The 26,771-nt window shown below is 39.7% G+C and overlaps 1 protein-coding gene across 1 annotated transcript; it reads right to left on the bottom strand.

Annotated features, from left to right (window-relative positions):
* Positions 1–1,045: 1,045 nt before the first annotated feature.
* LOC118925851 (lysozyme-like protein 1) lies at positions 1,046–9,045 on the bottom strand. The gene is made up of 4 exons (XM_036912157.2): positions 8,887–9,045; positions 8,229–8,387; positions 2,005–2,083; positions 1,046–1,204 (listed from the first exon to the last, which is right to left on the bottom strand). Exons 1-4 carry the CDS (start codon positions 9,023–9,025, stop codon positions 1,135–1,137), a joined length of 447 nt encoding a protein of 148 aa, XP_036768052.1. The 5' UTR covers positions 9,026–9,045; the 3' UTR covers positions 1,046–1,134.
* Positions 9,046–26,771: the final 17,726 nt, after the last annotated feature.

The raw sequence follows: 26,771 nt of genomic DNA, 5'->3' as shown, positions 1-26,771 counted from the left end.
GTAGCAGTTCTAACTTTTTAAATCCTATGCCAGTAAGTGAAGCCAGAAGGTGTGAAATGTGCCGGCCTGAAAGCCCGGGCAGTGTGCAGCCAGAGAGTGTTTATGGGCTGTTTAGGGGGCATCCCAGAACCCATCCCTCTGAGCAGCAAGGACTTCCTTCTAAGTGGGGAACTTATTTGCAGGCATGACCATTTTTCTAAGTAACCTTAATTTAGTGCATTCTGGATGTCCAATTACCTTCAACTAGAGCCTTCCACATGTAAAATTCCAATGAGGTGGGCCCAACACCTCCTTCCAGCATGGCAGAGAGCAGGAGAACAGACCGGAGCTGCCCTGTGATGGGGGCCCACAGAGGAGCCACCCCTTCGCGGCTGTGGCATCGGGGGAATACTTCTTTGGAATCTGATCTCCTCAGCCCCCTGTTACTTGTCATGAAATGTCCTTTAGATAGTCACCAATTTCCTGTCCAAACTAATAAAGTCAAGCAGGTTGAAGGCTGGAAAGGGTTTTGTCATGAGGATGTAAGTGTACTTTTTGAATTTGATAGATTTAATTTAAATAAGTGTTGGCACAACACGGAGAGCCCTCTTAACACTGGGAATAAGAATGCACTGTCACTTACTTGTTCCCATGAGAGTGTCCATCAGGGCTGCCAGGGAGAGGTGGGGACACTCCTCCTAGCAGTGTTGAGCTGAGGAAGGACTGTGCGTCTGTCCACTGACCAGAAAAAGAATGAGCTCATGTTCTCAGACAGAGATTGGCAAACTACCACCATTCATGTAGGGCTCTCCTTGGCTAGGGAGTCTTGTTTTTAAGTAAGAAGCCATTCAGGGGCCAGGCCTCCTTACAATAAAGGAGAGTTTGTTCTTTCCAGGACTAGAACATTTTGTAGGTGACTTTTCAAGTCTTAAAATTATGCTTTTATGACTTCACTGAAACCAAGTCAGGGTGAAGTGAAGACACCTAAATGGAAATCTTTATTTCCTTAAAAATCTAGCCTACATTTTTAAGCAATTTTCTCCAACTTTGAGAAGGAATGCTGGGAGGAAGGGGGACAAGATGACACAAACACTGACATCCAATACACAAATTCAGGGAGTTGTTGTTGCAAAGCGTCCTTGGGCCATTTTCAGCTTATGAAATGTCACACCCTTTTTTCCACTCAGACAGGTCTCTGCCCTCACAGCGTTTCTTCCAGCCTTGCCTAAGGGGGAGAGGGAAACAGCAACAGAAAGAAGCATGATGTTCCCAATATTCTGAGGCTCACAGACCACGGATAATTAACCCAAACCACCAGAGGTGCTGAGGAGAGTTTCTCTCGTTTCTGAGATCCGAGGGCTCCATCCTTTTGCCTCATTACTTCTCTCTCCCTGGTTTTCTCCTGATCCTTATAGGAGCCTCAGCAACAAGCCAACGGCTTTGTAAGAATGGGTCGTTTAGTTAAACAGCCGCACCTCTGAAACTTGGGGTTCCCCAAGTGGGTACCCTGACTGGCATCGTTCACGGGAAACCCAGCGGCCAAAACGACAGTGACCCAAAATGGTGCCCGGTGCACAGTTCTGCACAAGGGTTCTGCTCCCTTAGGCGTGACCGACATGGCCATCCTTCTCTCACCGCGGATTGTCTCGGCACAAAATGTCTCCGCAGCCCTCCCAAATCTCATCCAAATGGAGGGCGAGCCCGAGCTCTTTCTCTCTAGCGTGTTGACCTCATTTGCAGTTCACTTTAGAAAGCTCCTTTCTTTCTATCTGGAACACCTTACTATGAAAAGTAGTTGCAAATGATCATGATTTGATGCCATCTCTTCTGCCCCGTATGCATCCCTTCTACTGTGTTCCCCACTCACCCACACCCCCCCTGGGGGGAAAGGGGGCTGCGGTCAGGCTTACGCTAGAACGGGTGGTCGCCCTGCAGAGCAGAGCTGCTCAATGTCCGCCGCAGCTGAGAGGAATGCACAGACTCGGTTTTGCCCATGTCAGCCTGTCTCCCAAGAAAGACTCTTACCAATAGTCCATCCCCTCGGTCTCCTTAACGATTTTCTTGGCACAGATAATTGCATCTGTGAGGTCGTCAGTGAGCAAGGCTGTAAGAGAGAGAAGTCTCAGAATTAGCTGAGCCTGTTAGCTGAAGGGTGGGCAAATCAGGTTTTCTGCACTTATCTCACTATTTTTGGAACAGGAGGGTTGGAAGAACTGTAGGCCGTACTCTAATTTTTGTTGAGCTTCCTTACAAATAAAAAAGAATTTGTTTGTTTGTTTCTAGATCTGCCATCTTGGACTCCTTGAAGTTTCGGAGGAAGAGACCAGTCTTGAGGGGCTTTTGGACATCTGTGTGGAGAAGACACAGTAGGAGAATGTTTCTCATGTCCTAAAGAAATGCACAACTAAGATAGGACAATGCATTGTTTTTTCTCTACTCTGGTTAATTTGACATAGAAGATATCTTTATAGGAAAATATTAAAGGTCTGTCATTGTAACTTTTCATTTACTGTGTGCATTTAAAAAGAATTTTATCCAAGGTGTTTTTCATATGCAAAATATTTAAAATTTTACGTCAAGCTCATTATTACTTTTTCAGTGGCTTTCAGATGTCACAAATCTTTCGACTGAAAATAAACTACAGCTGATCCTTGAACGACATAGGGTTGTGGGGCACCAATACCCAGGCATTCAGAAACTGTGTATAACTTTAGACTCCCCCAAAACTTAACTATTTAAATTAGCCTATTGTTGACCAGAAGCCTTACCAGCAATGTGAACAGTTGATTAACACATATTTTGTATGTTCTGTATATTATATACCATATTCTTAGAAGAGAAACATATTCTTACTAGAGAAAAAAAAAGTGCTTTTTCAAATTGCCTTAAATCTCCAAAAAGTTTTCTAATACATTTACTGGAAAAGTCTGCATATTAGTGGACCTACACAGTTCCAACCCATACTGTTCAAGGATCTGCTGGTCTCAAAATGTTTCTCAACACAAACATGATAGAAAAATGTAAATAAATGTAAAAGTACAAAATCACTCCTGTTGCATACCAGGTTCTTCAGAAGCAGATGGTGAGATGGGTTTGGGGTGCCAAGTATTTATTAGGGTTCCACACCTGTGGAATAAATGGGGCAAAAGCAGAACTGGGCAGATGGAGCTGTCTATCTGTGATGTGGGCTCATCAAAACCTCAGCCAACCTGACCAGGAGCTTGGGGGTACATGTTACCCACCAGAGTTGCCCATGTTATACCCAGATGGCCAGGTCTTCAAACCTCTGCCTCGCCAGCCATGGGGTGCAGGCTGCCCTGAAGGCACACCTTCCATTACATGGTCCTCGGCAGCTAAGGCAGACCCTGAAGAAGGTGCCAGGTAAGCTGTGTATAAATCACACAAAGTCAGCTGGGGACGAGCATCTTCCTTCCAAGGGGAATTAGGTTGGTCCATCTCCAAGCCCACCACAATAACCAGTCAAAGACATTAAAACTCAAACTATTTGAAATAATTTTAATTTATCAATTCAGCAAAGTTTTTAGACTTTTTCAAGCACAGACTTTTAAAGAATCGGGTAATACTCAGTGTTGAGAAGGATGCAGTGAGATATTCACGCTGGAGTACTTGCTGTAGGGAACGTAATGGGTTCAACTTTCAGGATAGCCATTAGCAGCATTTGTCAAGAGCCTTGAAGTGGTTCTTATCCTTTATGGATCCATCCTAAGGAACTAATCATGAATCTAGGCAAAGATTTGTATACCAAGGGGTTTACTGTAGCCTTATTTATAAGAGGAAATTTATTTCCTAGTGGGAAAAATCAAATTGCATCATAATTAGGGATATTCACATTAATAATAATAATACAATCTCAATATAATGAAAGAACAAGCCATTTAAATCATGTTTTCACATGATTCAGTAATATTGGAACATGTCCTTGTATAAAGCTCCCAATATTGTGAAAATATCCATCTAGAGCTACAACTGTCCAACACGGTAGCCATTAGCTACATGTGACTATTTAAATCTAAATTAATTAATATAATTGTAGCTTCAATTCCTTGTTCTCACTACATTTCAGATGCTTTATAACACCTTTATTGTGGCTAGTGGTTCTATATTGGGTAACCCAGATAAAGAACACTTCTGTCATCACAGAAAGTTCTATTGAACAGCACTGGTTTAGAGAAAGAGAGAGAGAGAAAAAGATAGTAGTAAATTCACCAGTATCTTAGGAAGGTCTAGCTCTTAACTGTGGGTTCACCAATGCTTTTAAACCTTCACTGCATGTTTTCTAAATATTTTATAATAGAAATGCATTATTTTTATTATCATAAGAAATCAGCAAAAAGAATAACATTAGCCTAAAATACTGCATTTTGATGGATCATTATAATATCAAATTCCGTTATCCTCATCTACTTCCTTCCAAACACAGCCACTTAAGCTAAGATTCTTGCTTATGGAACACTATATGCTGATGAACTTGTTAATAAAAGCATAAGTACTTTATTAATTTTTCAAGTAATTATTTATTTATTAGGAGATTATCAAAACTTAAGTGTTTGGTATCTGATACATGTTAAAATTTCTTAGAAACACTTTATTTTGTGTGCATAAATTCTTGATAAGTGTTGAGTGACTGTGGTTTGTGTTTGAAAGCTCCTAGATCCTGTTTCTTAGGAGAAGTGGTTTTAGTGAGGTGTCCAGGGGTGGGAAGGACACAGCTTGCTTATACATAGTGGAATATGAAAAGATTTTCTATTGTTTCAGGACTGGAGCACACCCCAGGCATGCATGTAAATAGGAAGGTTCATATCTCGGATAGGGAAGTTTGCTTGGCTGGAGATGCTGTGCAACCACCAGGAGGAATAGGTGCCCTAGGCCCAAGTTGTGGAGATGGAGTGAAGTGCTTTTCTTCTCTCGCTTCGTTATAGCATATTGTTGCACTACTGAGATGTTTCAAAAGTGCTAGTTGGACATGACTTTGAATTTGCTTTGGAAAATACATTAAGGGAGGTGGGGGCTGGCAAATGAACCTGATGCAGGGCTGAGATGTGAAAACACAGTGAGATCGCCACAGAGGGGCAGCAGAGGGGCAGAAATGGGATAAGGGAGCAAGTATTTATAAGGATCCATGCCAAGAATTGCTTCTGCTCAATTTACTTTAAATAGACAGTTCTGTCCAGTCAAACATGAATAAAGAAAGGGTTATGTTGAACAGCAAAGCCTTATTCAGTTGATGCTTTATTCTGCCACATCCAACAGAAAGCAGCAGCAGTCTACAGAAAAGGAACTAGTTATTTTCAGGTAAGTTAGTTCTGCTTCAAGGAGTTTCTGTCTCTCCCCAGGATCTTCCTGCCTCTGAACTAAAATATCACAGCTGTGCCCTCCTTTTACATTTCTTTCTACTCTCTGAAGTGAGAAAGACCAACTCAGATAGCAGGCTGATGAGAAATGGAGATTAATATAAGTAGAATAGACTAGACTAGACATAAGTCAATAATCACCTGCTTTTTCATCATCATCTCTTATTTTAAAGACATCCATGCTTCTGGAGGAAAAGAGTGCTACTATGTTATTACATGTGTGGTTATATTCCTATATATGCTTATATTTACATATATGTACCTATAACAAATATGCTGTTCAAACAGTTTGGGCAAGGTGGGTAGAAATTTTAGGAATACAATATGATATGGGCATGAGAAGATGGCCTAGCTGTACAGACAGGCATAAGTTGTGTGGGTACTGTACACGTGTGAAATGCCATGTGCCTTGTAATCATACCCTAGTTCTAATTTGTTTCCAAGTTCCCATGACAAATGTTCCTCCTTCTACAGCACATAGGCAGAATGGCACTGTCCCTGATTAAAGCTTCTCTGGCCTGAGGATGTGGGGGTTCAGTCACTCAGGGTGATTGGGATATAAAACCAACATCCTGTTTTCTATTTTAAGGCAAATCTAAAGATCCCATACTGTTTATGATGAAAACAGATATGAGTGTTTCTCCACCTCTAACCATGAATTGTCCAACATTTGAATTTCCTATAATTCAAGATTGTCTTGCAGATATATATTTGCCCAGATGTCCTTAATAGGAGCTAAATTGAACAAGATTAGTCAACTGCATATAAAGTCAAGCATGGCCATGATGGAGTAACAGATTTTCTTTCCCACTGTAAAAAAACAAAAGAACTAGATAAATTGTATGAGAACATTATTTTCAGTCATAAGAAAAGGCAATGCAGGATCCTTGAGAGAGAGAAACCAAATGAGATGAGCCTTGTGATTGCCATGACTTTATGCCCAGAGACATTTCCCAGACAAGGAAGGCAGAACCCAGGTGGGAGATGGCAATCTAAGTGTAGGAGACATAGATCAGAAGCCAAGGCAGCTGGAATTCATGGCACAGGATGATGGATTTTAAAGTAACTGTATCAGTAATTATATTAAACATAAATGGTCTAAACCAAGGTTTGGCAAACTATGATCCACAGGTCTACCCTCTGTTTCATAAAGAAACTTTCAGTGGAACACAACCATACCCATTTGTTTACATACTGTCTATAACTGCCTTTGTGCTACAAAAGAGTACAAAAGTTACAAAAGAGAGTTGTGTGTAGAAGGCCCACAAAGCCTTAAATAGTCACTACATGGCCCTTTAAGAAAAAGTTTGCTGACCCTTGGTCAAAACATTCCTACTGAAAAGCAGAGATAGTTAGACTGCCTATAAAAGCAATATAAAAACACTAAGAAGTTCACTGCAAAAAAAAAAAATCACAAATAGGCTAAAAGTAAAAGAACGGGAAGAAACACCATTCAAAGAAAGCTGAGTGGCTATATTCCTATACCACTATCAAAGTAGATTTGGGGATGAGAAATATTACCAGGATTAAGGAGGGACACTGATAGTCATGACAAAAAGGGTCAGTTCACCAGGAAGACATAACAGTCCTCCTCAGTGTGCATGCATCTAATAACAGAGCCTCAAAAACTGACAAAATTGAAAGGAGAAATAGATAAAACTATAATTATCCCTGGAGATTTCAATACATCTTTCTCACTATTTGATAGAATAAAAAAATAAGTAATGATATAACAGTCATGCATAAAACATCCACCATTCACTCACTGTACAATGCACATTTTTAAAGTATACATTTACCATAATAGATCATATACTGTTTGATGATCATAGATCTGTATCATTAAATGAAGTTCAAAAGACTTCAATTTTGAACTCTTCAATCTATTTCACACACTGCTCGCTGATTAATCTTTCTAAAGCGATGCTTAATCAACTGACCTCTTACTGATTTCCTATTGCAAGCAGAAATCAGTACATGTTTCTTAGGCTGGATCCCAAAGCCCTTTCTGGTCAGGCAGTAATCAGCCTTCCAGTCACATGACCTGTTATTTGTCTTCGTGACCCCTTTGTTCCAGAAAAGACAAGTGTCTTCATGACTCTGTCCTTGCCCCACACCTTCCCACAAGGCACCTCTTTGCTTTCATTGTTCCCCTAACCTGGAGTGACTCCTCTCTCTCTGAATAGCCAAATCTTATCTACCTTCCAAGTCTTAGGTCAAATATTGTCGTGTTTACACTATTTCCATGACTTTATTAATATCTTTCCCCTGAAGCCTCCCCTGTGTGTGTGTGCTCACACATTCTCTTCCCTAATACCAGAATTCATGTCTGATGGATTCTGCTAAACCCCTTCTGTGCACATATATATTAAATGATTATAGTAGAAGACTTGGAGGTGAATTCTAGCTTAATTCTACTGTGTAAAAAAATGCTATGTGAACAAAATTAAAACCCAAATCATCAAGAAAAAAAATGCTATGTAAAATGGATTTTTTGTCTTATTCTGTACAGAGGAGCATAAACTGCATCTTTTGGGAAAATTGCTTACAGAAAGCAGTTGGCAAACAGCTTTCTCCTTCTTATTGAACATTTTAAATGCCCTCTAGGTGTGAAAGGGTAGGGAGGTCATTTGTTCTTCCCTTTTTCATGGTGGGGTTTATAAAAGCTGTCCCAGAATTAAGTCATTGTCAGACAAGTAGGTCACAGGCTCCTGAAGGTCACCTGGGGACCTCTTGAATGATTTTTGGTCTGGTATAGACCTACTTACACATCTAAACTCCAAATTCTCATTAAAGCAGAAAATGGGTGGATATTCTATTATTGGCTTTCCTGCCTTTGTCCCTGAGGATGATATTTTTGGGAAAACAAAGCTGTACCTGAGCAGGCAACATGACAGTGGTTCTTCTCTTGTAGCTTTGCGTGTCTGCACCACGTGAAACTGTTTATCTGGAAAATGCCATAGTCTGTGCTGCCATCATCCAGGACAGTCTGAGCCATGGTATTGTAGCGGCTCTCATAGTATGCCATGCAGATCCCTAAAGGGGGGAAATGTCAGCCACTCTGGTACATTGTCTTCTCTTATCCTGCTCTTAGCGGAGAGTTCCCTTATACATGTTCCAACAGTGCTCCGTTCTGGAAAACCCTAGGGGAGGGTCAAGGCAGGTGGTGCCCCCTTGGGGCACATGGTGAGCAGGGAGTACACACCTGAGGCTGCACACCTAGTCAGGGGCTGGACCTGGACTAGATGGACAGTCAGATCTGCTTCCTACAATGCCAGCAAGAGTGGCATTGTTTTTTCTTCCCTTGCTGTGTCATTCATACAGGACTCCAGGGGTGAGGACGTGAGGGGCAGGGCTGAGGGGAGGAGCCCCAGGGAGCAGCAGCTGAAGAGGATATGTGAATAGCTAGCAGCGCTCCCTGGTGGGGCACGGTGTGGAAAAGCAGGGAACAAATGGAAGCCAGTGTGGATGGGGCCTGTAACATCTCAGGGGAGAGCTCAAGGGCAGAAAGAGAACAGGAAAGGAGAAATCTCACAGTTTCCAAGGCTAAAGCCGTGGTAATTGTCCAGGCCAGCCCTCGAAAATATCTTTGCCAGTTTACAGCGAGTGTAGATTTTGAACTCCGTAGCAGTGACCAGGCAGCCGATCAGGGCCAAGATGCTGGCAGCCTTCATCCCCAGGCCTGTTGGAGGCAGAACCTGTCAAAGATCGGGAGACTGGGTCAAATGACCTCGCTTCGTCCTGAGTCTTGAGACTAAATCGGTTGCCCATGAGAAGTTCACAGTCCTCCAGCTAGGGTCATGGATGGCCCTGCCTGGATGCTTCCTGTCACTTTTACCCATTCAGAACCAGCATCAGGGAAAAACAAAGTGCAGACAGTATCCAGTACAGGGAGGGAACAAGGGTGGGCACTGGATGGAAATGCTATGTTCTTGGGATCAGCAAGCAAAGGAATGAACCCTTTTTTCTTGATGTCCAGATGGAAACCAGCAAGGGCGATACATTTCTAGGGTTCATTTCATTTTAACACTATGAATAGAAAAACACAGAATATGAAGAGTTAATCATTCCCTCTCTATGAAGGAAAAGACACTCTGATTTCAGCCAGTGATGAAATAGATATAGGTTTGGGCAAAAAACTTTAAGATTTAATATTTGGGGTTTTACTGAAGGGAGACAATTTAGCACCTTATCTTTCTTCCATTTTCTTTTCTTGATACTTTCCAAATATGAGAGTGTTTCTTCAAGAAAGCTCTGTCACACTGCAAATGCAGTGTTTTCCTGGGCTCTGTCATCACTGCTCCATGGGGCCTCCTAAAAGTGTGGTGCCTGCTGGTGAGCAGGACAGGATGGATGACGATGGGTCACAAGAGGAGGAAAGAGCTGCTGGTGGGAGTAGAGAGGCCATAAAGAGACCCCCTACTGAATTATTTAAAATGGGAGTAGGATCAAGAATTCCATGCTTGCTGGCTACTGGTTTTCCAAAAGCACTTCTTCTCTTGAAGTCACCTGCCTTGCTGGGATGGGGATAGAGCAAAATTTCTGACAACTACTCATGATACTGAAGCTGAAATCCCTACATATTTTCAACCAGTATCATTTTCTGCACCAGCCTAGAAATCTCTAAAGTTTCTAACATTTCTACACTTTTTATCTAAAGTTAGTTTCTCCTCTTGGAGCTAGGTTCCCCTATTGAAAGGTGAGTCCAAAACTAGGGCTGAGTACTCAGAAAGGCCAGAGGGAAAATCGCTATGGGGGCTTTCAAGTAAGTAAGCAATAAGGTAATTACGTATCACCTGGAGGATGGAGACTTACATACCAGTGAATTGCAAGGGGCAGCACCCTAGGCCTGCTTCTGGAATTAAGTCTTCTTGGGACATAGCTATGCCCATTTGATAATATATTGTGTATGACTGTTTTTCCCAAAGCTGAGTGGTTTCTTTAGAAACTGTATATTCACTATCAAGCCCTTTACAGAGAAGTTCCTGGTGTACAGTGCAAGCTATACCCCAGCACTGCACCAGGTGCTGAGAGGGAGACAAATCAGGTTTATGATGCAGAGCTGACAAAAGTTAAGTTGGTTTCTATCCCTGTCTTAGAATCTTACTGGCCTCAAACATAAGAGAACCTCACAGCAGTGATGGCCCCAGGCACAATATTCTACATTCTTCAGCCAGCGGTTGCTATCGCTAGTTCTTCGGGGCAGATGGCTTCGTCAGAGTAATTCAGATCTTATTAAAAAGGCAACTTTTTGGTGCCGGCCCCACAGACTGCTCGGAGTCTGCTCTACTTACTCAGTCAGATCGGCAGCTCACTGAGCCTCCTGCATCCCCATGAAGCCACTCTGATTCTTACAGGGCACAAGTGAGCCTGTCTCCTGCCAAGAATCTTTCTTTAGAGCCTTAGAGAAAGAAGAATTCTTAACTCTTTTGTTTCCCAACTGCCCAGAGATTCTAGAATTCTATTTCTTGGGACTTAGGTGATAACTACATTCTGGGCTTTCCTATCTCACTTTTTCCCCCTTCTTCCTTGACAGACACCCTTGGTGCTCAAGCTTGCAGGGCCTCCCACCCACGTGAGAACCCTTCTCTACAGCATTTTCAAAATGTATCACAAACCCCACCAATAAAGACATTTAAGCATGTATCCCCAGTAGGTATATATTAAATAATGTATCACACTAATGTTCTTCTGTACTAATATGTCACCTAAATTATAAACATATATAAAACTAATATTTGAAAAAGGGTGAGATAGAGGTGAAATGAACAGTTAAAAATTGTATTAAGGGGACAAGATGTCTTGCTATAATTGAGTTGTTATTATTAATAAAATATTAATGAAACAGATTAGCATGACTGAGTAGGGTTTATTAGTTTTAAAAACTTTGCTTTAACACTTTGTGGATCAATAATTTGTGTGTTTCAAGATCCATTTATTTCCACGCTCAGATTTAATGGTACATTTAAAAATTAATTCTCAGTGTGATATGCAGATCTACGTAGAAGAAATTCTTGCTGTCTGCACATGATAACCTTATGTCACACTGGCTGAGTATCTTTTGGAGCCATTTGTGGATCTTTTTCTGTGAACTGTCTCTTATATGAGAAAATTTATAGGTTTATTCTTTATCTTTTCTAAATTCCTTTGAGTTAGAGATTTTACTGACCAGTGAGAAAATAAAGACATGTTGTCTTTTTTTCTTCAGAAACACTCAGTTAGCAAGTTTGTAGGATACAAAGTAAGTATACAAAAATCACTCAGAGTACCAGCAATAAAAAATTACAAATTGAAATTTGTAAAAATACCATTTAAAATAGCATGCACAAAAAAGAAATACTTAAGTGTAACTAAATATGAGTAGGATATATATATAATGACAATTATAAAATGATGAAAAGATCAAGAAGATCTAAATAAATTTTATGGATTTCTTCAAATCAGTATTATTAAAATTTGATCTACAGATTCAATGGGATCACAATAAAAATCCTACAGAGTTGTTTTGAAAACATCAATAAGATGTTCCTAAAATTTATATGCCAAGGCAAAGGAACTAGGATACACCACCAACAAAACAATTAAAATAAAACAAGGTGTGTTGAAGGACATATATCTCATACCTTATATACAAATCATCTCAAAATTGATTATGCCTAAATGTAAAGACATAAAATTTCTGGAAGTATATATAGGAGGTAATTTGCAAAACCTTGGATTTGAGAATGACTCTTTAAATTAAACACCAAAAGCACCCTCCATAAAAGAAAATAATTGGTAAATTGACTTGATCAAAATGTTACTGTTTTTCTCTTTGAAAGACACTTTAAAGAGAATGAGAAGACAAGCCACAGATTAGGAGTAATATTTCCAAATCACATACTTGATGAAGACCTTATATCCAGGATATTATAAAAGACTCTTAAAACTCAACAGTAACTGACACAAATAACCCAATTAAAAAATGGGCAAATTATTTGAACAGACATTTCATCAGAGAAGACATAAAATAGTAAATAAGCTTATAAAAACATGACCAACATCTTTTATCATTAGGGAAATGTAAATTGAAACCTAAATAAAATACCACTTTACATCTATTAGAATAACTAAAACTAATCAAAGAGACAATAACAAATAAAGACAAAGATGTAGAGCAGCTATAAGTCTCATTCATCACTGGTGGCATGCAAAGTTGTAGAATCACTTTGGAAAACAGTTTGGCAGTTTATTACAAAGTTAAACATAGACCAATTAAACCAACAACCACACTTCTAGGTATTTATCCAATGAATTGAAACTTATATTCACATGAAAACAAGCTAAACAGTGTTTATAACAACTTTACTCATCATCACTAACAACTAGAGGCAACCAGATGTCCTTCGACAAGAGAATGTATAAACAAACTTGGTATAGCCATTCAGTGGAGTACTACTCAGCAATGAATGGCACAAGTTACAGATTCCCACACATGGGTGAATGTCAAGTGCATTTTCCTAAGTGAAAGAAGAAACCCAAGACTACATATTGTATGATTCCATTTATATGACATTACAAGAAAGGTAAAACTCTGGGATGGAAAAGAGATTGGTGGTCTCTAGGGGTTAGGGAGGGTGTTGACTGCCAAGTGACCACACATGGGAAATTTCAAGTCATTAGAACTATTCTCTATTGTACTGGGGCAGTGACATATGACTGTGAATTTGCCAAAACCTACAGAACTGTGCACCACAAAGAATGAACTTCATTGTATGCATATTTTAAAAAATCAACCAGAATGTTGGGGGATCTCAGGATGGAATGCAGACTGTGACAAAGAAACTTAACTGTATTACAAATATATGACATAACCTCATTGAAGCTGATGGAGACAGAGTTATTGATCAAGGCAATTTTGGAAAACATTGTTTTAACTGGATATTAAAGTCTAAAGACAAAAAGATCTGTGTATCAGCGCTGTGATTTAGGTATTAAATTATTTTCTCACAGGGGTAAGGGTTAGCAATTTTGAAAATACTTTACATGTGTACTAGGGTTAAACTAATAAGTTAATAAATTATGGATACTGGGAGCCAGATTTTTGTACTCTCAGAGGAAGAAGTTACAAATAAGCAAAAGAAGAAGGCTAGAATGAATCTGGCAGTGCTGGATTAGACTCAGAGATATCTATCACCTGTCATCTATCTATCACCTATCTATCTATCTATCTATCTATCTACCTATCTATCTATCTATCTATCTATCTATCTATCTATCTAATCTAGCACCTATGTCTATCATCTATCTACCTATCATCTATCTGTCTCATCTTTAGCATCTGTATCTCCGTCACCTATCTATTCATCATCTGTCTTCAGATAGATATACATTCATATACAAATATACCTGTATTTTTGCCTTATCTTTGATATTTTTGATAACATATCTCTGATAGATATATATTGAATGGATGTATATACATATGTCTACTATCATTGATGGAGAAATAAATATATGTAAACATATGTGTGTATACATGGGTCAGCATATATTCACTTATTTCTTAACTCTGTCTTCTGGAAAACCTAGAAAAGGTGACACTCAGTAATAGTGAGCACACTCGGGACTCAGATCTTGCTTCTAGCCCCAATATCCAACCCAAGAAGCCAGGACTCCTTGGAAAACTGGCTGATTTCAGGACTGGGAAAGGGAAAATGCAAGATGAGCTTGGAGCATCTTGTTAATGCTAGAAATCAAGGAAATGCTTAAAAAGAAAGAAACAGAAAAAAAGGCAGGGGGATAATAAAAGGGCCAGAGGGGTCAGACTGGAAGAACAGCCAATGACCAAAGCTGGGACAGTTTGAGCAACTAAATACATACCTATAGTACTGGATTATAACTCAGAGGGTAAAATAAAATACACTCTGTGAGTGTTTACTGATATAAATAAATGATTGAATAAATAAATATGTGGGGAGAAGGAACAAATTTTATTTATGGAAGAATTCTAAATAATCTATGTAGATAATCCCCTCTCCAGGAAATGGAGCTTAATTATCTTCCTTTTGGGTAGGGGCTGGATTCAGTGACTTGCTTCCAACAGACAGAGAACAGAAAGGGGAAAATGGTAACTCTATAGTAAAGAGATGGGGCAGGCCCCATCTTAGCCAGTAATGACAATTGACCTCATCAGTGTGACTCATGCTTTGCACCCCCTCATGTGATGTGACCAGAAGGTCACTTCCCCTTGGTGGTTTTTCCCCCAACATCCACAACCCAGGCTAATCATGAGAAATAAGTCAAACCCCAAATGGAGGGCATTCTTCAAATGTACCAAAGTCATGAAAAATGAGACCGAGAAATGGTTACACACTGAGATCAAGAAGATAGGGTGATTAAATAGAACTGTTAGCTGGATCGGATCCTGGAGAAGAAAAAGGATAGTATTAGAAAAACTGGTGAATCTGAACAAAGCCTGTAGTTAACGCATTGTACCAATGTTCATTTGTTAGTTCGATGAACATGCTTGTAGACGTGTCAGCTGCTAATGTCAGGGAGGCCTGGTAAAGAGTACTTGTGGAGGATCTGTGTACTATCTGTGAAACATCTGCAAATCTAAAAGAATTCCTAAATAAGCTTAAAAACTCTGTTCATTGTGCACTGCTAATAGCCCCTAGTTATTGATTTGTATATTGTATAGTGGTACAACAGGAAAATTCAGCAAATCTGAACCTCTTGTGTGATATTGTGACTTACAGTAAGAAGTATGTATTTGGTCTTTGTCCCAGTTTCTGACACAGCGCTCCTTAAACCCTTGAAATTTCCTAAATGGTTAAGACTGATACCATGCCTTGATATTCATAGCAAGCCCCTTTCAACCACACTAATTTATGTTAATAAAGTGGCTTTCGGAAAGCACCTAAGGATGGAGGTAGTTGCCAGGGCAACCAACCATATGATTAGAGATTTCTTGATTTCCACAGAGGGGAGAGGGGCTGGAGGTTAAATCAATAACCTATGGCCAAAGATTTAATCAATCATGCCTATGTAATGGAGCCTCCATTAAAAATGAAAAGGAGAGGGTTCAGGGAGCTTCCTGTTTGGTGAATCAGAATATGTTTACATGCCTGAACTCCATGGGTACAGAAGCTCCTGTGCTGGGGGCCCTTCCAGAGCAGTATCTCTTCATCTGATTGTTCATGCACATCCTTTGATTTCGCTTGTAATAAACCAATAATCTAGTAAGTAAACTGATTTCCTGAGTTTTGTGAGCTGCTCTGGAAAATTAATCAAACCCAAGGAGGGGTTGTGGGAGCCTTCAATTAATAGCCTGTTGGTCAGAAGCACAGGTAACAACCTGGACTTGCGATTGGTGTCCAAAGTGGAGGGCAGTCTTATGGGACTGAGCCAGTAACCTGTGGGATCTGATGCTTTCTCCAGGTGGATAGTGTTAGAATTCAGTTAAAGTGCAGTACTCCCAGCCAGTGTCTGCTGAGAACTGGAGAACTCTTTGGTGGTGTTGGGAAAACACACACACACTTATTGACTTTGCTTATTAGAAAATTAAAAATGATCAATCTCCAAATCTGATAAGGCTTTTAGCTAACCTTGCTGATCAAAAATCTAGCAGACATGGGGCACAAAAGATTTTTGAAATCGCTGTACTCATTACATATTGCTGTGAAGATTCTTATTAATTACTAACATTGTTAATCCTATGAATTTAGTCTGGGCTTACTTAATGTTTTATAAAATGGGGCCACAGGGGTGATAAACTACCATATATTGGGTCATCTAAACTGCCATATATTGCAGTAAGCTGAAAGGAATGAATAGATACATTGTTCTATGGGTACATTATCCATTTACCTGGAGCCATGTAAAATAAGATGGACACAAGAACCATACAACTCAAATATATCCTGGGTGACAGCTGACCATAGACTTGGAGAGCAGCCCATCCTTACAAAGGGATGGACACTCTAATCAAGATTTTGGGCCACCACCTAGAGAGCTTCCTCTGAAATAATAAGGAAAAATAAAGAAGCAGTGTTCTTTAAAATTCTTTCTGGTTCATTGCTTTCTAATGGACTTTATGTTTACAGTTTCCACTGCCATGTATAGCAGAAGAAACTGGAAGATTAAGAATGCAATGTTTGGAATCAGACTGTCAAAATCTGAACTTAAGCCCTTGGCAACTACTGTTACATTAATCTCTCTGAGCCCCAGCTGTGTTGTCTGTAAAATGGGATAATAAGGTCACTATGAGCACCATACTCATAATACACATAAGCTGTTAGAATACTGCCTAACACAAAACAAGAACTCAGCATATGCTGGTTATCATCATCATTTGTAAGGACTACAACTATGATTCTTTGTATTACCCTGGTGAAGAAAATGAAGGCTTAGGCAAAAGCAACGGACAGTTCTGGTAGTTACATTTTGTTGGAAAATTGTGAAACAGTCCAACATAAAGATTCATTTATCAGAAGTGTCCAGAGATATTTTCTAGTTAGAGTTCTTAGTCCATAGCTCCCAAAGATTTGAAAGTCTCCTGTAATTGTATGCAAAGTCTGCATTTTTCTAGGGATAGACTCTAAACTTGACCAAATTCTCAAAAGAATCTGGGACTTCCAAAATGTTAGGAACTGCTACTTTTGGGCCTGTTCAGTCAAGGTCAGACAGCTGTCCCCTGGGGCACTCACCCTGCCTAGAGACATATGCACAGAAAAGATAAGAATCTTTCATGCCACACTAATCTTGCACTGGCTCGCTCTTATTTTTTCTATTCCTTGACATTTCTGACATTTCCCGAATGGATAATAAAAGTTCTCCAGTGTTCCAAACATGCAAAATCCTTGGGGGCATGGTTCAAGACAGTGACATAACACTGCCTGCTCCATGAAACATACATACTAGACTTTGTGGAAGCCTAGAAATTTTTTGGTCATTCGTACTCTAACCCTGGGAGAATCTGTGGTGTGTGTGTGTGTGTGTGTGTGTGTGTGTGTGTGTGTGTGTGTGTATGTTCACATTCAGTCCTTCCCACCACATATTTGTTAATTTTCCCCCACAAATGCCCACCTATTGGTAGACCTCTTTTATTTGCCATCATCTTTGTAAATTTTCCCCATTTTTACACTCGTATGTCAGCATGTCATGTTATTGCCATTTCCAAGTTTTCTTAAGTCCAAGATAAATGCTGAAAGAACTTGCACTGTGGCTGAACTCTCCCTAACTTCTTGAAAGGAAAATGTCTGTGTGGCATGACTTTTTCCATCATTTATTCCAACTGTGTGCTCCCAGAATAAGGCAAATCACAAACCTAGCAGGTTTAGATTTGCTGACTCCCATTAATGGTAAAATTGTTACCTTGAGTCAGATAACTGGGGTAGGAGGTACCACCCAAACTACCTGTGGCCTTGCAAGTGTTCCCCAAAAGGAGGGTCCCTTTTGGAATCCTGTTGGAGTCCCTGCTGGAATCCTGATTATATTGCCACTATTCAGTGGGAAAGAAGTTTTATGAAGATAAGTCTAAGAATCTTGATTCCGTTGCTGTCATTTATTTATTGTATCTGAGGCCTGCAGTAATTTGCAAGCATGTGTTTAACATTCCAGTCAACGTTTATCTCCATTCTCAAGGCTGGCAGGCTCCGACTGTGAGAACTGAATCCTCTGGTGACCCTTCCAATGTAGAATTTAGATTCAGGAAACATCACAATAATGAATCTGGATTGTTGAAGTTTGTAAATGAAAGACAAACTATAAACAAATAATAAAACAAATCAAAACGAGATTTTTTTTTAAACAGGAAGGAATTCTAGAAGAGTTGTAGTATTGTATCTTCTTTTACATATTAAAAGGCTGAGGCCCCATCAACAAAATGAAAAGGCAAGCCACTGAATGGGAGAAGATATTTGCAAATTGAATACCTGAAAAGGAGTTAATATCCAAAATAAATAAAGAACTTATGTAACTGAATAGCAAAAAAACAAACAACCCAATTAAAAACTGGCCAAAGAATCTGAATAGACATTTTTCTAAAGAAGACACACAGATACCCAATAGACACATCAAAGATGCTCAACATCACTAATTATCAGGGAAATGCAAATCAAAACCACAATGAGACAGCACCTGACACCTGTTAGAATGACTGTTATAAAAAAGACAAGAGACAAGTGTTGGTGAGGATGTGGAGAAAAGGGAACCATTGCACACTGTTGATCAGAGTGTAAATTGGTGCAACCACCATGGAAAAAAGTTAAAAATAGGACTACCGTATGACCCAGCAATTCCACTTCTGGATATTTACCTGAAAAAAGAAAATGCTAACTTGAAAAGCCATCTACAACCCCATGTTTATTGAAGCATATTTACAATAGCCAGGATGTGGAAACAATCTAAACGTCCATCAACGTGCATATATACAATTGAATACTATTAAGCTATAAAAAGGAATGAAATCTTGCCATTTGCAATTACATGGATAGCCCTTGAGCCCATTAGGTTAAGTGAAATCAGTCAGAGAAAGACGATTACTGTATAATCTCGTTTATATGTGAAATCTAGAAACAAAAGAAAAAGAGCTCATAGATACAGAGAACAGAGTGGTTCCAGAGGTGGGGGTTGGTGAAATGTGTGAAAGGGGTCAAAAGGCACAAACTTCCAGTTACACAATAAATAAGTCGCACAGTTGTAATGTACAACATGGTAACATAATTAATAATATTGTATTGTCTATTTGAAAGTCGCTAAGAGAGTACTTAAAATTTCTTATCATAAGAAAAAAAACATGTGGTTAATTACATGAAACGATAACTAGCCTTACTGGTGGTGATCATTTCTCAATATATACAACTATCGAATCCTTATGTTGTACACCTGAAACTAATATAATGAATGTCAAGTATGCCTTAATTTTTTTAAAAAATGAGGCCTGAAGAGTTACTTTGTTGCATTTTAAACCATGTAGCACAAAGTCTGGCTCTAAGTAAGCATTCAGTAAGTTCTTGTTGAATGAATATTTGTGATAAAGTGACTTGCTTAAGAAAAAATCTCCTAGTGCCTGCCACCTAATCAGAGAATCTTAACATTGAGTTAACAGGCCATACTGATGGAAGCTCAGGATTTCATATTGAGTTAATAGGACCTAAGATGGACAAGTTCAATTAAAAAAAATAACAATAAGCCCCCATTTTATCCAGAGAGGCAACTCTCCACAAACCAGCCCATATCATAGTAGGACAACAATTGCAGAGATCGCTTTCCTTTCTGAGCATAGCAATCTTCTATGCTCAAAAGTACTGCAAATTATTGCTGTTCTGCCCAATACACTTTATGTAAGTTAATTGGGAATGTACTTCTGTCCAGCGTGGCTGATCTTGATTAAAGCATTAGTCCCTTTAGAAGCTGTCATTTCTTTTACCTTTGCCCCTCCCAAAACCCTGAGTGCCCAGAAGCCATCCCTATTCCTCCTTTCCTCCTTTTAGGGAGCAGTGGGGCATCAGCCTGATTCCATAAGGTACTCCTACCTCATAGTATAGCTACTCCCTAAGTAAATATGGCCCAGGATTTCACACTTTACCTTACACATCTTCACATTTTTGACAAAAAGATAAAGCTGGTTGCAAATCTGGATGGGTTTTCACTGCAGAGTTTGTGTCATCCATGAGGTTGCATGAGAAAACTTGAGGATTTGAGATTGCATGGCAATTTCACTGGCTAACCCAGATGGGGTAATAATATTTGATATTAACTCAACTAAGCATTCCATGAATGTCAAAAATCATGGTCACTTCCAAGGGGTTATTATTTCTAATTTCATTTGGGGATTTGGAGAAACCATTTGTCCTTTGATTGATTGATAACCTGATTTGTGGATGTCTCTGGTTTTCTGCACAGTCCATGCATTTTCCTGGTCATTAGCATCTCCCCTACCAGTGGGAAAAGGTAGGCACAAGAGAGCCCCAAATCAGCCCAGTTTGTTTTTAAGGTAGCTCTTGTGTAAAAGATTTCAAGGGAGAAGATGTTAAAATGATTGGTAAAAATGTGGCTTGGCGTTTCTGAGGACTTAAACTAGGTTATGCCTTTGTTGTGTCTTGCTAGAAAGAATAATCAGATTTAATTTTATTTTTGGTGTTGAGAGAGCAGCAACTAGCTTTGGGATTATTATGGGTTCTTTTGGGAGATTAATTGAAGATATTTACTTGGGGCAAAGGAGAATCTGGTCCTTTATGTTTTAAAGATACTTTTCTTTGGAACTAATTGCATACAGAAGATGAAAATGTGCTTTCATCTATTAAAAAATTAGTATAACTTAATATTTTCCTGTTAAAAAAGTACTGTGACATGTTTGTAAAACAATACTTTTCATTTTGGGTGGGTTTTGATGACACAGATTTGTTTTGCTTCCCTTTATTTGTTTGGAAATATATGATGTCTGTAATTATGCTGATACATGTTCAGTACGAAACAAAGCCTGGAGATATTTAGAGACAAGAATTTTGCAGTATTTGGAAAGCCTGAGCCTTTTAAAATGTAAGAATGTTTTGACATGCTGAATTTACATGGCTTAGAAAATCTAAGGACTAAATTTGTATTTAGGCATTACTCACTCCACCTTCTGTAGCCCTGGGTCATGGAGAAGAACCAGGGGACACATTTGAATCTGCTAGTGAGTGGGGCTGGCACCAGGCTTGGTTTCCATAACCTCAGGGCAAGGTGAGGGGAAGCTCGGCCGGCCTCTGAATCTGCCACAGAATGTGAAAAGGAAAATCTAATGTTGGCTTTGCCCCTGCCCCTGGGGAAAATATGCATAGAGCGCAGAGAGTCATTGTCCCAAGGGAATATTTCTTGCCTTAGAGACAAAGTCCAAGGGTGACTATTTTTAAATGTCTAAAATAAGTTCATAAAGTCAAATGCAGGAAGATGATGTGAATGTAGATATTTTTGCCCAACTTCTTTGCGTGTATCATAGGCACAGGCATGGTACTTTACACATCATGGGTGTGCAATACATCTTTTTTTAGCTAGCATTATTAAAGATCTGGAACGTTGTAAAATGTATCATTTTCCAAATACTATTAATAATCACAAAACTGAATTTAAAATGCTTCTCTAACGTACAAGTCTCTACTCAGGGTAAATGTATATTAATGTTTGTTTCATTTGAAAGTCAACAGCATGTGCAGTATATAATCCTTAAAACACACACGCGCACACACATATATCAATATTGGATATTTTTAATCCTCTGCTTGGAGACAAAAAGGACAGTGGCTTCGTGTTGGGAACTGTACTGAGTAACAATGTGGATAATATTTTTACTCAGTTTGTACCAGGCCTTGTCTTCATGTGGAGAAAATTCTATTAACTTTCTTTATGACTGCCAGCATGGTATCTTGGGAAGAACAGTATCTTCAGAGTTTTAAGGGCTAGAGATTCAAGAGTATAAGTAACAGCTGGGAGCTTTGTCAGAACTAACTGCTTCCTTTGCCTCATAAAACTGCTATCTACATCAATCTGTGTTTATTTTTCTCCTGCTTTTTAATTTGCTTAATAGACTTCAGCTGAAGGCCTTCCTCACCATCAGAGGAAAGTAAAGTCTAATAAACCCCTAAGGACTTAGCAGGCATAGTTCAGCGCTTTCAGATTATTTTGTCTCACTTTCATCTTTGCTGCTGTAGAAACAATGGCTGTGGAGCTCCCTGGACCTAACGCTGAATATCTGGAGCCTGGGAAGCAATAAGCCAGAAAAGTCCTGCTTCCCTGCCCTTCACTGTCCTCCACTGAGCTCTTCTCTCCTCGGTGGGCTACGGGCTATGGGCTGTCTCAGCTCCTTCTGGCCTCTGTCTTCTTCTGTATTACCTCTACTCTCATCTTATTTACTTTTTCCACACTTTCTTTGACTCCTTTTTAAACCAGAAAATGATAGAGGCTCACATTTCAAGCTCACCTTGGGAAGGATGTGCGTGCATGTGTGTGTATGTGTGTGTAGACACACACACATACCTATCTTCTCTTCCTTTCCCCTGTTAACGCCCTGTGGGGGTAGTTTACTGTCGCCCTCTCCTCCAGGTCCCTGCTCAGAACCATTTCTCCTTTTGGTGTGTCCTGTGGGGATGTCACAGCTTCTGTTCCTAGGCCAGCAAAGGCTTCCTCACCTAGAGACCATGCAGCTGCCCATCATACCAGGCAACAGCTCTGCATGGCTGAACAGCCCAGCATGGGGGCCCCATCCAAACTGGGGAGCCCACCTTAGATCCTAACTTCATGCATGATTCAGTCTGGAAGCCCTCTCACTGGTATGTAGTCTATCCTATTCATGGCCTGCCCATGGAGTCATTCATCTAATTTCCTTAGCATGGTTATGATCTTTTAAATTCATTTATTTTAACCTGTTATTGCTGTATATTTGGAATACAGGCAGGAGATGAGCATGTCCAATGTCAATGCTCTCCTTATTGAAGATTCCAGGAATCACTGTTGTTGAAGTTTCTTACTGTCATACTTGGTTAGGATAAAATATTTTTATATCAATTAAACCTGTCTTTGAATCCGTAACCAAACCGTCTTTGGCAACTGTTCTTAGAGGGAGTCTATGAAAAGAAAGGATTCACCTTGCTAGGTTATAGTTAGTATTATCAGAGTTGGTCAACTACCTTAATAGGCAGATGTGATATCAAATTACATTTGGCTTAAAATATACATACATATAAATATACATATACATATACCTTCAGGGGAAGTCAATTTCAAAATAGCATGTCCTGCAGGCACTGACTCGGTCTCTGAAAAAGAAGTTACAAAAGCATCTGGGGCTGTGGGAACATCACAGGATCAGAGGGAATGCAGGAGACAGAATGAGAGGGAACACAACTCAGGGACCAAGGCCAAGACTAGCCAGATTGGAGACCTACTCCCCTTATTTCTTGCATGATCTTGGACTCTCTCTATCTCAGCCTCCTTATCTGTAAGATGGGGAGAATAACAGAATTTTCTTACAGGCTTGTGATGAAGATCAAGTGAGTCAATCCATGACATGTGCCTGGACATTTTCTGGCATGCAATAGATGCTCAGAGAAGGCTAGCTGTTATTACAGAACTATAAAGCTATAGAATCAGCAGGTTACAAGAGGCTAATAGGCTTAATGACATGTAGGAGCTGGTGTATCTGTTAAAAAGAATCAGTCTTCTTCTGAGGGCTGATTTTATGTGCCAAGTTGACAGGGCCATGGAGTGCCCAGACATCTGGTCAAACATGATTCTGGATGTTTCTTTGAAGGTGTTTCTGGATGAGATCAGCATTTGACTGGAAGGACTAAGTAAAGCAGGTGGCCCTCCCGATTGTGGGTGAGTTTCATTCAGTCAACAAAGGTCTGAATAGAACAAAAGGACTGAGTAAGAAAGAGGTCCTCCTGCCTACCTGCCTTGAGCTGGGATACTGTTCTGTGCCTGACCTCACACTCCAGCTGAAATATCAGTTCTTCTTAGGGTTGAGCAGGTGGCCTTTGGATGATAGCTCACAGAGCCAGCCCTCCGGGGTCTCCAGCTTGCTGACTGCAGATCTGGGGGCTTCTCAGCCTCCATAATTGTATAAGCCAATTCCTTATCACATATATATAAAGCTGAGTTGTGTGTGTGTGTGTGTATAAATTTTTTGATACATATATATATTGAGCCTTGGCCAGCACAGATTTGAACTGTGTGGGTTCACTTATATGTGGATCTTTTTCAATAAATATATTGGACTTTTTTTTTGAGATATGTGACAACTTGTGAAAACGTTTTCTTTTTTTTAGATTTCTTACTGTAAACATACAGTGTATAATACATATAACATAAAATATGTGTTAATAGACTGTTTATGTTGTTGGTAAGACTTCCAGTGAACAGTAGGCTATTAGTAAGTAAGGTTTGAGGGGGTCAAAAGTTATACACAGATTTCTGACTGTGAGGGAAGTAGGCATGCCTAACCCCCACACTGTTCAAGGGTCAACTATATATATATCTCCTGTTGGTTCTGTTTTTCTGGAGCACCCTAACATATGATCTGCTTCTAGCTGGGCTTTGTGTGAATGGGGGTGTGTGGTCAGCCTTGGGTTTTGACTACACTGATGTTAAAGGATATTAACTTCAATATCCGTAAGCCAGATAAAATGCTCTTGCAGATGTAGAGTTCAACACAATTACAAAAATTTCGTTTTGTTTGTGACATATTCTCTCATCTGAGGCCTTTGGGAGCCCATTCTTCCTGCTCCTCACACATTGTTCTTCTGTTCCTGAATTCTTTCATCTCAGCTTCTGGACGCAGTGAGTCTGGGCCTTTCCCCTGTCATATATTTGTAAAACCCTAAAGTAAACCTTGTCGTTGGGGACATTAAGACTGCTCAGTGGCTGTCTCTACCCCCATGGGAATGAGGCTCTGCCCTGGCCCTTCTGTAGACCTCGGCACCAGGTCCACAGGAAAATGTTGGAGTAAACAAATCCTTCCACTACTGTAATTATTCAATTCCACAATATTTGTTCTTTGCAAAATACACTTCTGTTTCTAACTGACTCTTTCACTTTTATTTTACTTTACACTAATGGTTCTTAACCTTTTTGGAGTTGTCCCCTCGGAATCTGATGAAAACCACAGCCCTGGAGCAATGTATATTCACACACAGACATGCAAACACGCACAGGGAATTCACCCCAAAGCTGGCATAGACCTGCCTTACAGATCTCTGTATCAGGTGGCTGTCCAAACACTTCTTACTTGGCAAATCCTGGTTCATTGCCTTTCCAAGGAAGCTGAAATCATTCTATTGCCCTATACTTCCCCATCCCAATGGGGCATAAGTAAGATTCTGAGGTGTCTGTTCCAATCTGTGGAAAATGTTTCATTGTCAATTAAATGCCAGATGTAGATTTTTTTTTAAATTTTTTATTAAGGTATGATTGATATACACTCTTATGAAGGTTTCACATGAAAAAACAATGTGGTTACTTCATTTACCCATATTATCAAGTCCCCACCCATACCCCAATGCAGTCACTGTCCATCAGTGCAGCAAGTTGCCAGAGATCCACTATGTCCCTTCTCTGTGATACACTGTTCTCCCCATGATCCCCCACACCATGTGTACTAAACATAATACCCCTCAATCCCCTTCTCCCTCCCTCCCCACCTACCCTCCCACACCCCTCCCCTTTGGTAACCACTAGTTCATTCATGGAGTCTGTGAGTCTCCTGCCATTTTGTTCCTTCAGTTTTGCTTCATTGTTACACTCCATAAATGAGGGAAACCATTTGGCATTTGTCTTTCTCTGCCTGGCTTATTTCACTGAGCATAATGTCCTCCAGCTCCATCCATGTTGTTGCAAATGGTAGGATTTGTTTCTTTCTTATGGCTGAATAGTATTCCATTGTGTATATGTACCACATCTTCTTTATCCATTCATCTACTGATGGACACTTAGGTTGCTTCCATATCTTGGCTATTGTAAAAAGTGCTGCGATAAACATAGGGGTGCATATGTCTTTTCAGATGTAGATTTTTATGAAACTGAAAATACATTTGTCATCTCATTTCTCAAGGACATTTCACCAACTGAGAGATAACCTGTCTTCATCATGGATTCTTCCATTTTAAAGAAAAATACATGGAAGGCTTACTTCTGTGCCATTTCTTTACTTCCCTTCAGAAGGTATAATTTTTTAAATATTTGATGTTCTCATCTCAATATGTTTTATGTAGTCAGAGATCCCATGGCTGTGTGTATATTATAGAAAGCTCTAGAAAATTCTATAAAGTTTTGTTAAAATCCAAGAGGCATTTTTTAAAAAGTCAGGGAAGAGAGCCCTCAACCCTGCTTCTCCCACTACTTCAGGTGGATCTTAGAGTGTCCGATTTCACTTGGCAAAAGAAAATCATTGCACCAAATAAGAGTGGAAAACTACTTCTGTGGGAAATCTGTGAATTTCCTGTTTCTTCTGTTTGTGAGGAAGGACTTCATAGTGTTCCCAGGCAGAAAGTCACCATTTGCATTTTGGAAATATAAACAAATCAAACACAGAAATGAAGATGGGTCCCAGGACTAAGGGAACAAAAACAAGACACACACACAATGAGAGTCAGTCAGTCGAAATATTGTATTTGGCTCATTGCAACAATTTATGACTATTGGTCACTGCTTTGAAAATTGATGATTGGGGATCCTGGGATGCTGGCCATTTCACCCATTAACTAGAGCATGTTCCCACTGCTTGTTGTTTAAAAGAGTGTGGGGCAAGTAGTCTCATCCTGGTTGCTGCTTTGGAGACATTTTGCACATGTTTTCCCAATAAAACTACACCATGTAAGTTGCTGGGTCAATAGTGGAACAGAAAAAAAAACATTTCGCTTGGCAAATCAAGTAGCTGAGACTCCAAATTGCCTCACAGGCAAA

Source organism: Manis pentadactyla, chromosome 3, assembly GCF_030020395.1.
Source record: "Manis pentadactyla isolate mManPen7 chromosome 3, mManPen7.hap1, whole genome shotgun sequence".
Lineage (NCBI taxonomy): Eukaryota > Metazoa > Chordata > Mammalia > Pholidota > Manidae > Manis > Manis pentadactyla.
Note: the sequence above shows the minus strand (reverse complement) of the source record. Positions and strands in the feature narration are given on the sequence as shown.